This window comes from Malaya genurostris, chromosome 3 (genome assembly GCF_030247185.1).
Source record: "Malaya genurostris strain Urasoe2022 chromosome 3, Malgen_1.1, whole genome shotgun sequence".
Taxonomy (NCBI): Eukaryota; Metazoa; Arthropoda; class Insecta; order Diptera; family Culicidae; genus Malaya; species Malaya genurostris.
In genome coordinates, this window is record NC_080572.1 from 12,136,031 (window position 1) to 12,149,945 (window position 13,915).

Sequence of the window (13,915 nt, forward strand, 5' to 3'; positions counted from 1 at the left end):
GACAGCAGTTAGAGTGGAAACTGGGTTAGGTTTGGCATCAAGCGAAAACGACATTAGTAAGCTTGAAACATCGTTGTTTGTTGCTCAATGTTCAATAATTGGGAGCAACATAATTTTTTGTGTTAAGCAAATTCCTGTTTAAAAAAAATGGTTGGCACTATAACCTACTAGCGTTAGTTATGGACTCCAATTCACACTTAATAGTCGCTCATTGTGCTGCTTATCAACACGTCAACAGAGATAAACTTTGATATCCTGATGTGCTCCACAAGCTGGTTCTGCTGTTCGTCCGTTGCTAATAAGGTCTTAACTTTCGGACAGGTGCTTACCGAGTATGTTTCGCGGGGCCACATAATAATGGAGAACTTTTCTTCTAATTCCAGCTGACGGTGATGACGACGATGGAATGGTGGAAAATCGTGAAGCTGGACTTTTGCATGTCAACGATAACAGTGAAAAGGAAAATGATATGCCAGACAATGGCACTGACGTTGAAGAAGAGGACGACGTTGACGATGATGATGACGATGTTGATGGCGATGAGCCGGAAAACAGAGGTGAGTTGTCAACACACTTCACATTGCGGTAAAAAGGTTTGCAGTATAGTTGATACGATACTACTGTCACTTTAAGAAAATCGAAACTTTACTGTTGTTATACGAGCAGCTACACAGCCAAACCCAAACATCTTAGCCGGAAAGAAGCTGGTAGCCTCCAGTGTTTTTGTGGAAGTCTCATTTTTACGTAGCGATGCTCCCGGGAATTCCCACAGAAATACATTTCCGGACGCTGGAGAATACAGTTTGTTTTCAGTTTTCTTCTATACATTTTGCCGAAGCAAGTTCCATTGCGAACGGGAAAACGGTATTCGCGTCACTGTGTAGTGTTTTCGTTCGTCGCTATGTTTTTATCCTTCGTTCGCTTCCGTGGAGCACATGGTCCTCACGGGAACAGAAAACGAACGACTCCTCGACAACGGCGTCTCGTGGGAGATGAACTTTCATATAAAACGAAATAAGTTTCTGCCAGAAGCAGAGTTGAAATTGGAGGGGTTGAACCACATTTGCGATTTGCTCCATGGAGACACGAGGTGGATTGTAGTTTTGGCATAGTGTCTGCGGTGAACGAATGTGTGGTTGATATACAAACTAAGTGCAATTTTATAATTCAAATGTCAGACATCATTTCGTTCGCTTTGAAATAAGCAAATAAGCCACGGCAGCGACCTGCCACAATTTCTGAAGCCTCACGGGAATAACCCAGAGCAAACGAAAATATTCCATCAAATATACGGCAGTCGGTACGAGTGATGCTGGTTGGCTGAACTGTAGGACGTCTTGTGTGAATATATTTTCTCAGACACCTCAGCCACAGGCATAGCTAGTGCAGGAAACGTGGAGCAAAGTTTCACTGAATGATGGTGCAAAGAACAAGTAAAACCATCCGATATTGACATATCCCCAAAAGGTCGGTGGTGCTGCGGAAAAAAGGGAACAATCTCTGGGGGATTGGCAACATTAAGGGTGGTGCTGTGATATCAATGATATATGATTTGTTCCGTTACTTCGTATGTTCAGCGTTTAACACAGCGTTATCAGCACGGCATTGACTTGGCTGGTAGAACGATACAACAATGTTTGCACACTGGAGATCTACGGTGAAAAGGTGGGATGCACTAGCGAATGGTGCACAGTTTGCAGCATAGTTTGAAAGTTGTTCTCCGTAGAGAGGCCACATGTGGATTTCAGGTGTCTCATTGTGCATATTGGCATACACTATGAACATTGTCATCTATTTGTCAGAAGTAATATTCTAACGCATTCGTAGAGGATTGCAAAGTTTCTTTTTCTCTTGGTTGATAGATGAAAACTAACAGAAACAAATATGAACTACTTTCACGTTTGCGCTAATATATTATGTCGTGTACACGGTGAATACTCCAATAGTGGTTGTGAATAATAACATTCAGTTTTAGCCTGTAGTTTATACACTTTAAAAAAATGAAATTTAAGCTTGACTTAAATACAAGCATGCCGTTATTTCTTCAGTGAAGACACAATATCACATCCATTAACATGTGAAAACAATTTTTGTGTCTGTATCGTTGTAAACTTCAGCCAAATCAACTGTGAAATTAATTATATGACTTATCTTTACATGTTTTGAATTGTAAATTTAAGGGAATAACGGAGCTCATTTTACGTGCACGGAAAGACCGAAATCAGCATTTTGGCAAAAAAAATCAGTTAGTTTTCTGGTTTTAGTTAGTTATTTTTTGAGACAACTAAAAAAAAATTCCTTTTGCTAATTTAGATTTTTTAATTCTCATTATCTTAAGAATAATTAAATATTTGTTAAAATGGCTATATTTTTAGTTGATTTCAACTAATTTTTTAGTTGAAATTAAGAAATAGAACGTTGTTTTCAACCAACATAAATGGTTGAATTGGTTTCTACCATTTGCAGCTATATGGCGCACTGCCACCGAAAAAACGTTAACACCGTAATGACTACTAGCCACTAGATGGTACACTACTACTGAACAGAATTTTTCAGTCGCGGTTGTCTTTTCTATAACAGTTCGGCTGAAAAGTTCGTATCGTTTAATAGAAACACACATTTTTTTGCCAAAATTCGTTTTTATTATTCAACATAATTGCCATCAGAGGCGATACAGCGATTATAGCGATCTTCCAACTTTTCGATACCATTTTTGTAGAACGATTTGTCCTTTGCCTCAAAATAGGCCTTAGTTACAGCGATTACCTCTTCATTTCTTCTAATTTTTTTACCAGCGAGCATTCTCTTGAGGTCTGAGAACAGGAAAAAGTCACTGGGGCCAAATCTGGAGAATACGGTGGATGAGGGAGCAATTCGAAGCCCAATTCGTTCAATTTCAGCATGGTTTTTCGTTGTTGTTTTTGATCGATTGTGAGCTCACGCGGCACCCATTTTGCACATAGCTTTCTCATATCCAAATATTCGTGAATAATATGTCCAACACGTTCCTTTGATATCTTTAGGGTGTCAGCTATATCGATCAACTTCACTTTACGGTCATCGAAAATCATTTTGTGGATTTTTTTTCACGTTTTCATCGGTAACAGCCTCTTTTGGATGTCCACTGCGTTCATCGTCTTCGGTGCTCATATGACCAGTACGAAATTTTGCAAACCACTTACGAATTGTTGCTTCGCCCGGTGCAGAGTCTGGATAACACTCATCAAGCCATTTTTTGGTATCGGCGGCACTTTTTTTCATCAAAAAGTAGTGTTTCATCAACACACGAAATTCCTTTTTTTCCATTTTTTTCACAATAACAAAAGTAGCTTCACTCAAAATGCAATATCTCACAAACTAATAATCAGACAGCTGTCAAATTTATTCACGTATCTTTTGAAGGTTGGTACTAACTGAAAATGGTATGGATTTAATTCTAGTGGCGCCCTCTCATAGAAACGATACGAACTTTTCAGCCGATCTGTTATTGGCAGGTATAAATATGATGTTGTATTGGAGAAAAAAACATAAACGAAACATAAACTTTTTTTGAAAATTTCTCTTCTAAATCACTGTTTTCTTCATTCGACTTCGCGAAATCGACTCTCTCACCGAAAACTTTGAGCACTCGGAAAACAAAAACCGTATACAAGTAGTACACCGGACGGCGTAGCCCGGAAGGTTGGAAGATACAACAAACATCATTTGACATATACAATTAGAGTGCAACATTCGAAACTCACTTCACTGTTCCGCGTAAAAACATTATTACACACAATCGCTTCAAATGCGCACAAATTCTGTATAAATACACTTTCCACTAAGAGTTTACGTCATTTTAACATATCGGCTTAGAAATTTATATATGGATATATCGTAACACATGCGAAAAACATCAAAACAATTTGCAAGCAGTTTCAACAAGGCTTTCCTTTTTAGCTATTTAATGGATTGTTTTGCTTTGACACTTGTCATGAGTTTTTGGCTAATAAACTTGTTATTGAAACCAATTTCATTTTTGTTTTGTTTGTACTGTCCTTCAGCAATGATGATGATAGATAAATAGAAACAAATTTTCTGATTTTAATAACAAAATTTGTTGTCAATGAGAATTTCGTGTTGGATTGAAATATTGCTGGTTTGTGTTCAGGATATTCGCCAACTAAACACATTCTCTAAAAATAAGAGTTTTTTTTTCTAAATTTTAACTAATTTCATAGTTATTTTGGAAATTTTGTTGTTAAAATCAACTAATTCAAAAACAGTAATACGAGTCAGGCGCAGAGCTGATTTCTATAATAATTTAAAATAACTATAAAAACTTAACTTACACAATTTTTTCGAATTGTGTACATTGCACTACAATATGTGTTGTTGTGTTGTTCGATTTTAAACTTAAAACTATACACCCTTCGTTGTGCTGCTTGGGAGATATTTAAATAATGATTTCATCAATAATTTAATAGGTATTGGTATTTTTTAAACTAAACCGATGAATCCCACTTGCCTAATACCCAACAAATAAATACTCGAAAAAGCAAAATAAAGCAAAGTAAGTAAGTTCAAGTCCCGCTGTTGCTAACGATCTTTTGTTTTTTATTTCATTCGAGTTTGAGCCATGTAGTTTTCAAATCACACAATTTTACAAGTTGTTGAATATAAATTTGTGTGAAATACGACGCTCCAGTTACGTGCATCTTATAAGATGTAAAATCGCAATCGATTTTTTGGAACTGTGTATAATTGAAACAAACAAAGAAACACGCGACAACTGGCTTGTAACACCAGCGCCCTGGCCAATGCCATAGCAGAAAACAAATTCGCGAAAAAGCTGCCTCGAACCCACAATTTTTCTATCCGGGGAAATTATTTTGCCCATAGAACTACTCTGAATGTGAAACACAACAACAGAACAGAAGAGTTCTCTTGTAGTATGATGTCATGGGGCGAGACTAATAATTGAAGTACGGAGCGGCCGCACAAATATGAAACTATGAAAAAGATTGTTCACGCGTTTTGAAAAACAAAATAAATAAATCGCATCTTACTCAGTCATTATGATCTCTTCTTACTGGAATTTGAAAAAATTGATAGCACAATTACGCCACCAAGTGAGGGAATCCTTGAATCTTGTTTCAAATGTTCGATGCGCCGTTCGAAGGACACCATTAAAATTAAACATTCAAAAAATTAGATTTTCGTGATACTTCTTGTTGAGCAAATTTTATCTATTACAAACGAATTAATTATTTCGTACTATTTTCAAAAAATGTTTGGCTCTTGCGAAATAATTCCTAATATAAAATGGCTCTAAACTGCTGGTTATGACATCTACAAGTGATACAGTATGGAGCAATCTTTTAACAGACGCAAAATAATCATTAACAACTCCAATTGGTTGAAATCTCATATACACTAAGATTTCTAATTGCCGAATTCCTTTTTCACGCCCCTAGTAAACTACTTTTTAGATGTTTTATTCAGTTAATCCGTTTTATACACCTACTTGTACTATCACACAAACTACTAATTCACGCAGAAAGTACTTTATCAATCGATCAATCGTTGTTAAAAAGTTGAATGATGAGTTATTGCTCATGACAAGAACCATTTTGCTCGTAGAATCATCAGTAATAGGCATGATCTCATAAGAAGACATGTTTCATAATTAAATGATCAATGCGATGTTTTTGCGAATTTTTTCTAGAGCTATCATTCAACAAAATAAATTCAAATAGTTTGCTTAATAATGGTATATAGGCCGGTGAAGATGTATTTTTGAGGACGCTTCTTAGAAGTAATGATTTGCAGTGTCCACTGTATCTCAGCGCAGACTAATCAGAAGTCAATGAATCAAAGCAGTACAAGGTGAGATGAAAAAACTGCAACAAAGTAAAACGCCATAATTTTTTCATTTTTTTTTAAATTTTATTGAATGAAAGCAAAAAATGTCGGAAATAACATCAAATTTGAGAATCGGTTTAGATTTGTTCGAATTGGCCACCTTTGGCACGAACTATGGCCTTCAAACGGCCAATGAAACCATCACACGCTACCCGAAAGTGGCTCTGCGGTATTTTGTCCCATTCTCGGCGAAGCGCTTGCTTGAGATGATCGACACTTTGGTATTTTTTAGTGCCAACCTTGCTTTCCAAAATACCCCAGGCACAATAGTCCAACGGATTGGCATCCGGAGATTTTGGTGGCCATTGTGCGGTGGAAATGAAGCGAGGAACCTCATTTCTTAACCATTCTTGGGTGGCGCGTGCTGAGTGCGATGGTGCTGAGTCCTGTTGGAATGTCCAAGGTCTGCGGCCGAAATGTTTGCGTGCCCAGGGCTTCAGAACTCCCTCCAAAATATTTTCGCGATAGATTTGCGCATTTATTTTGACCCCACGGTCGATGAATACGAGCGGCGAGCGACCATCGGCTGTTATGGCGGCCCACACCATCACCATGGCCGGCTTTTGAGTTCTGGTGGCCAACCGAAGTTGCAAATTTTCAGCTGACCTCTCTGGCAAGTAAACACGATCATTTTGTTTGTTTACAAACTGCTGGATAACGAATTGTTTCTCATCGGAGAAAACCAAATTCGGCAGTTCACCACTTTCGGCCAAGCGAAGCAACTCTTTAGCTTTTTCGAGTCTAACTTTTTTTTGCGCATCAGTAAGATCTTGCACTTTTTGGAACTTCAATGGCTTTAGTCCAAGCTCATTTTTCAATATTTGCCGAATGGCATATTGCGATATGTTCAGCTCACGAGCCATTTTTCGGCCACTGCGACGCGGATTTCGTTCAATTCGCTTCTTCACTTTTCGAACCATTTCTGCCGATGTTGCTGTTTTTTTTCGTCCACTTCCTTGACATCGGGCTACGCTACCAGTATCACGGTAACGAGCGATGGTACGAGACACAAAAGATTTATTCACTTTTAAATGCTGGAGGGCTCTAACGATAGCCACTTGTGGTTTTCCAGCCAAATGCAAAGCAATCACACTATCACACTTGAATTCCATCACAAATAACTTTTTTTCTGAAAAATTCCCACCAAAATGCTTTTGTGCGCTTGTAAATAATATAATGAGCTGTCACTAGAATAAATCTGACAGCTGTGGGACGAGCGGTTTAGAAATGACAGCAGTCTGAAGTTGGTTGCAGTTTTTTCATCTCACCTTGTATATAGTTAAAGTAGATGTTTTTCTAGACTCCACCGTTTTTGTTTGATTGTTTTGTTTGAATTTTTTGATTTCTTGTTGGTTGTTTAAGTCAAAAACGAAAAGGAAAACGTTGGAGTCTGGTCTTTTACATGTAGAAACTGTTGCAAAATTTAAAAAAAAATCGGTATAGTAGTTTTCGAATGACGATGGACACGGGTTTTCAAAACCTGTTTTCGAGAAAAATGCGTTTGAAGTTCATTGTCTATAAAATCGAAGGAAACAGAGTTCGTTGTCTATAAAATCGAAGGAAGACTACATGTAAAGTTGAACCAATCACGCATTTTATTGTAATATTATTATCGACCAAATGCTCCAGCATTTGTATTATCAACCAACTCTTTTGTGTTCTTAATATGCAGCGCTGCTCTCACCAACACCAACAGTGCATATTTGGAGCAAAAAATTTAATATAAAGTTACTTCACTGTTCGCTACACACTTCGTAACTATATATTACTTGATTTAAGCTTTCCAAAAAGTATATGTATGTGCCTTGTGGTGTGCGACCCTGCTTCCTATCAGTAGTTAAAGTTAGTGTATATAAAAGTTTAAATTTTAAATAACTTTTTAGGGAAAAGGCCAAACCGTGCACAGTCTTCAACAAAAATGTGTAATTTTATGATTTTAGTAATTGTCTCGAACATAGTAGACACTGAAAATAATTACGAAAAAAGTTATGTACAAAAAATGGGTTTTAAGTGATTTCAAACGAAAATGCTTCATATATCCGAAGCATTATGCGTTAGACCTATAGCTTCTTCGTCAAAGTTTTTTCTCGTTAGAAGTTCTACAACTTTATCGAAGACATCGTTTTTCTATCTCTTAAGGGAAAAAAGTTGTTGAAATGAACTTTTATCGTAGTAGGCTTTGCAAATTTTTTATTGTGATCAAATCACGAGGTATATTTTTGTGAATGAGTTCTCCAAAGGAACTATGTATATAGGATCAACGATTTAGCAGTTAGATAATTAAGTTCACGTTTTTGTCAATTCAAACCACTGTGCATTGTAAGCAAAATATCCTATCCGATAAAACTGATGCAAAGGATCTGACTACATATAAGACTGCGAGATAAATATAAGTACTAATAGTTTTTTTTTGAGAAGATGGCATCTGATCTATTATTTGATCATCTCCATTCCGCATTCGGGCGAGTTTAGTTTTTTCGATAACATGGTCCACAAAAATACAATTGACGATCAATTGTTTGAAATAACTGCAAGAATTGCGTCTACAATAAGATTTTTTCAATTCTAATCGAAAACATTAATACGCTTTGATCTAATCCTAGCAACTTTTAATTTTTCTAGCGTTATGAGGAAAACAAATGATATAGGATCGAAAATCGATACGTCGTTATTCAGAATATGGGTGAATATATATTTTTTTCGCTCCAGTCGATGACCAGCATGCGGGCCACCCGCCGGGCCTTCGTAGCCTGGGGGTGTTTCCCGCGGACCCACACGAACTGAAAGGAAGCGGCCATAGATAGCACCAACTGGAAGTCATGCAATATTCAATTCACCGACCACTGCCGAACGCCAGCTAAAAGCTTTTTCCAAAAATTCTAGACGACATAATCTAATGATACTATTCTAGTTTTAAGTTAGTCGTTAATTAAGATTAGGAAATACCCTTGGCATCTTAGAGCTTAAGCAGTGTGCCTGAAAATATATATTATACTATTGAAAAAAAAAAAAAAATATATTTTTTTAAATTTGCATTTATGGATAAATTAGTCTGACGTAGAAGTCGAATAAAAACAAAAAAAAACATTGAATAATATCGGCTTTTAATTTCTGTCTTACTTAATTTAGTGGATTGATGGTTCTGCCAATTACCGCCAATATATTGATGGAACATCAGCTGTTAATGTGACTCTGTATGTAACTACTGATAATAATGATTTCAGTTTCTTTCATGAAAACATCAAACGACAATATTCAAGGATGTGAACAGATAGATCATCTCATCGCAGATACAGTAGGTCATATCACTTTGAAGCTAGTAATGTAAAAGAATCGATTGACAACATTAATCTATGCGTTTGAATCGATAAGTATTTACCATATTGTCAATCTCTCGTGATTCGTTCCGAAATTCTCGATCGTATCAATGCAGTCATTAAGACTAAGAAATGCACTAATATCAAAATTTACAACGATAACTCTCCTCATAGCGCTCGGATCGATGCTTGCTGGTAGATTAACCTTGTAGTCGCACTATCTGGCGAGTGAGTGGCAAAATCGCGAAGTTGATTTTCATAACGTGTCTCTGGAAACCATTATTTTTTATTTATTCTCTTTATTTTAGTGTTCAGTGCTGCTAGTACATTGTCAGGCTGACATTGTGCCTCGACAGTATACCTCATCTCGTAAAACGTGTCCTCGAAAATTGAACGGAGTGTTCCGAATTATTATTTGTATTTGGTTTTGCTCCGATAGGCTTGAAAATGTCACAGAATATTTTTGAAATGTTTTACTATTAGAAAATATATAGAAAAAACTAAATAATTTTGCGAAAGTGTGACCCTTTTTTGCTTTTTAACACGTCATTCATGTTTTTACCTTTATATATATATAAAAAATAGGTATAGAATTCGCCCAAACTTTCGAAAAATTTTCCGAGGCCCGGAGGGCCGAATGTCATATACCAATCGATTCAGCTCGACGAACTGAGCAAATGTCTGTCTGTGTGTGTGTGTGTGTGTATGTGTGTGTGTCTGTATGTGTGTTGTCAACTAAGAGGTCGAGATCTCAGAGATGGCTGGACCGATTTTGATCGAACTAGTCGCAAATGAAAGGACTCCCCGTCACCCAAAACGCTATTGAATGGTTTTGAGATAGGATGTTTACTTTTTGAGTTATATGGAGTTTTATGTCAAAATTTTCAGTTTTTTGACAGTATCTGTCACAATTGACCTTGAAAACAGAATATGTTTTCAGACTTAGATTCCGCACGGTAATAGCTATCCAACAAGCCATAGTTTGTTAAAATCCGTTCATTTTTAACGGAGATATCAATATTTTTGTGTAAACGACTTTTTCCCTTATTCCAGCAGTAGAAGTTTTGAGCACTGTATGACAAAGAAATGCTTGGGAGCAACGGAAAACACTATTTTTATACTGTGACATACAATTGTTTCTAAGTGCCCAAAAGACTGTGTACAGCATCCTTTTTCTTGACAATTCGCCTTGGACCGATTTTAGCACGGTTCGTTTTTGGCAACATAATCGTTCGAATATGGCATTTATAAACCAGATGATATCAGCATTTTCGAGTTGAAAGTAATTCCATAATTATATTGATTTAAACTATTTACTGCAATAAAAGCTGGAAGAACATAACTTCCATATACCATACGACTCAGTTCGTCGAGATCAGCAAATGCGTGTGTGACAAATAATTTCACTCAATTTTTTCGGAGATGGCTAAACCGTTTTCTACAAACTCAGATTCATATAAAAACTAGTATACTTCCAAATTTGGATCCGACTTCTGATTTCGGAACCACAGGATGACATGTGAAACGAAATTAAAATAATGCAGGGTAATTAGTATAAAAATGTCCATTTCACATAAATTAATCAGGTTTATCGGGTTTGCAAATTTGGATAGTCGATTACCAAATAAATTTATTTCGGTTTAAGCGGTATTCTTTTTTGGATTCGGAATGTACTCCCAAATTTTAATTCGCACTACAATTTCTCAAAGATGTCTACACACTCCTCAGGAGAATTTATCTGATTTCGGCTACACCGATCTTAGAACTCCGGATCCAGTTTCGAATCGTTTCTCAAAGTTTAATCATTTTTTCAAAAAGGCCACATCGAACTTCAAAAACAAAAATTCAAATTAAAGGACTTAAGGTCCCATACAAAATTGGTGAGTTTTATCCGATTCTGGAATTACAGATGATGAATTTTTAAAATTCATACCGATATAGAAGATGTAAATTGTTTGGCGTATTAATTTATGGCCATTCGAATCATTTTGGATTATGCTAGTTCCTGAATACCAGCTCTGGAAGTACCATAAATAATGACGAAAAACTCTAAAGTGGAACTTACTTCGACATCTCATGGAATGTTCAATCGAATGTCACACGTTAAGATTGAAATTCGATACGATTTGCAGATTCGAAATTACAGGGTAATGAGTGATTAAAATCTCAATTTGCCGATTGAAACGACGATAATTAAAATAATTTCATGAGAACTAAAACACCGAAGAATATCCATGCAAAAAAAACACATGCGGATTGATAAAAAAAAAGGTGTCATCTCACTGCTAGGTGGATTAATCACGTTTTTTAGTACACAACAGGAACAAGAACGACCGTCAGTTAATCCAAGAAATGATGAAAAACTTTCATAGTATTTGCTGGTATTAAGTGTTCAAAAGGCTTAAAATGGATGCGCGGATGCCTTTGAAAATGCATTTTCTGAATAGTCATTTAGATTTTATTTCTCCGAATTTGGTGCATCGCTGCTTTCAAAAACCAACAAAAGGGGTTTTTGGGATCGAGGGATAATGAACGACTATTACTATTACTATTCGACTATTCGCGAAGATTCGATGCAGCACAAACGCAGAAATATAAATAAAAAAAGAATATTTCGGAACAAAAGCTGTGTGGAAGTTTTATATAATTTGGAAAAGATTTAGTATATGACGATTGAAGGTTAGAAATGTGAAATATCAAATTTGTCTATCTTCATATAACAAATCATAACTCCTACATTTTTAATCCGATTGGGCAAACAGAGGCTTTCTGTTTTCGTGGGAAAAATCCTCCACATGCATTCATTGAAATATGCGAAGGAGAAGTTTGTATAACTTTAATAAAAAAAATAAAAATGCTATAAAACGGACTCATTTGTTTTTCAGTGGCGGTAACTTAAAAACTACTGTTCTGATTGATAAAAACAGCATATTACTGTAAAGTTGAGAAGTGTGCTTTATCAATGGTCTATATTTTACGTTAGTTAAATCGATCGTTCTTGTGATGTTTGGCAATAACCGGAAAAGGATCCAAAATACACATTTTTTGTTGATATCTCGATAACGCTTTTTTGTAAAGATAATTGACTGATATTTTTATACTCACACGATCCCAAATTAGTCTACAAAACACTATTTTACAAGGTAGATTTTCTATGTAAACTAGTGTAATCGAAAAAAACTAGCTTCTATGGTTTAGTTAAATCCAAACGAGAGGAAACGAAGTTGTATAGCAAAAGTTTATCTCCTTCGGAATTAGTTTCGCAAAAAACAAGGCTCTTCTTTGGGTTTGGGTTCGGTAATCTTGATGCTGCATCTAAGTTAGAATATTGGATACTTAACTTAAGATTTGAGTACGCAATGAGATTAGAACCAACTATGCTAATTCTTATTTGCAAATGTATTTTTCTTAACTTAGAACAATGATAATCAGAGCAATAGTCTAGGGCAGGTGTCAATAAACTTTTAACTTGGAAAAGTAAAAAATAATAATTTACTAAATATCCATGTTTTTGAAGAATCACAAATATTTTCTTGTTGTATCAAATCTTTTACTTCACTTTATAAAAAAAATTGCATCCCATGTCGTAGCTTGCGAGCTGCAGGGTGCCGACCCTGGTCTAGGTCAACCAGGTAACACACTTACAAACATACCTATACAAGCACGCACTCATACATCTGTTTAAGATTTGGTATAAACGACACAAAATATTTTCAGAGCAGGTGCATAATCTTCACATGCGAGGAAGGCGAAAATTGATTCTCTAATTAACAGGGTCTGAGTGTTTAGTAGAATATTTATGATAGATTAAAATTTTTTTTACACCGTTGAATTCTACTATAGGTATATCACGTCACTATACACAGTCAGTATGTATCTCACAACACTTTTAAAACATACATAATAGACGTCACATCACAGATACGTATTTCGAATACTACTTGTATTCATCATCTTAATTTCAATTTTCTTAGAAATCTTATACACTAATGATGAATACAAGTATTATTCGAAATACGTATCTGTGATGTGACGTCGATTATACATGTTTTAAAAGTGTTGTGAGATACATACTGAATGTGTATAGTGACGTGATATACCTATAGTAGAATTCAATGGTGTAAAAAAATTTTATTCTATCAAAAATTGCTTATAAAATTTATTTTTCCAGTATTTGTAAAGGTTTCATCCAGCCGTTAGCACGAACCAAAACTGTTATTCAAAACGAATCACCTTTGTGCCGAAGCGCTCAACTACGGACACGTCGTTCCAGCTTAGTAAAGAATAGCAGAAAAGGGGCATACCATCGACGATGCTCTTCTAACATCACCTCCTCGCCCTGCTTGGTTCTCTGGGGAAAACGAAATTCTGATTAGGAATCTCCCGTGGGATTCTTTCCTCGCCGTTGTCTGTTAGTAGAATTCATCGACAGGGTGGTTCTATAGATATTTTATACCATCATGAGAACTGCGCAAAACCCCTATTTTATACTCATACAGGAAAGCGAAAGGGTACAGAAACTGTTTAGTTAGACAACCGAGCTGCAACATATCAGATACGATACGGCTAGTGAAACCTCCTCTCCAACATTTCGACTCACGTTTGAATCACAAAATATTGATTCCCGAAAAAACAGATGATTCAGTGACATTTTTTCCACTACAATGGGAATTTTCTATATATGGAAACTACTA

The 13,915-nt window shown here is 36.0% G+C and overlaps 1 protein-coding gene across 1 annotated transcript in view; it reads left to right on the forward strand.

Annotated features, from left to right (window-relative positions):
- LOC131435553 (zinc finger protein 423 homolog) overlaps window positions 1–13,915 on the forward strand; it is a 170,922-nt gene that overhangs the window by 18,968 nt on the left and 138,039 nt on the right. The window contains exon 2 of the mRNA XM_058603566.1: window positions 384–557. Within this exon, the coding sequence (XP_058459549.1) occupies window positions 384–557 (174 nt within the window). The remainder of the gene's footprint in view (window positions 1–383; window positions 558–13,915) is intronic.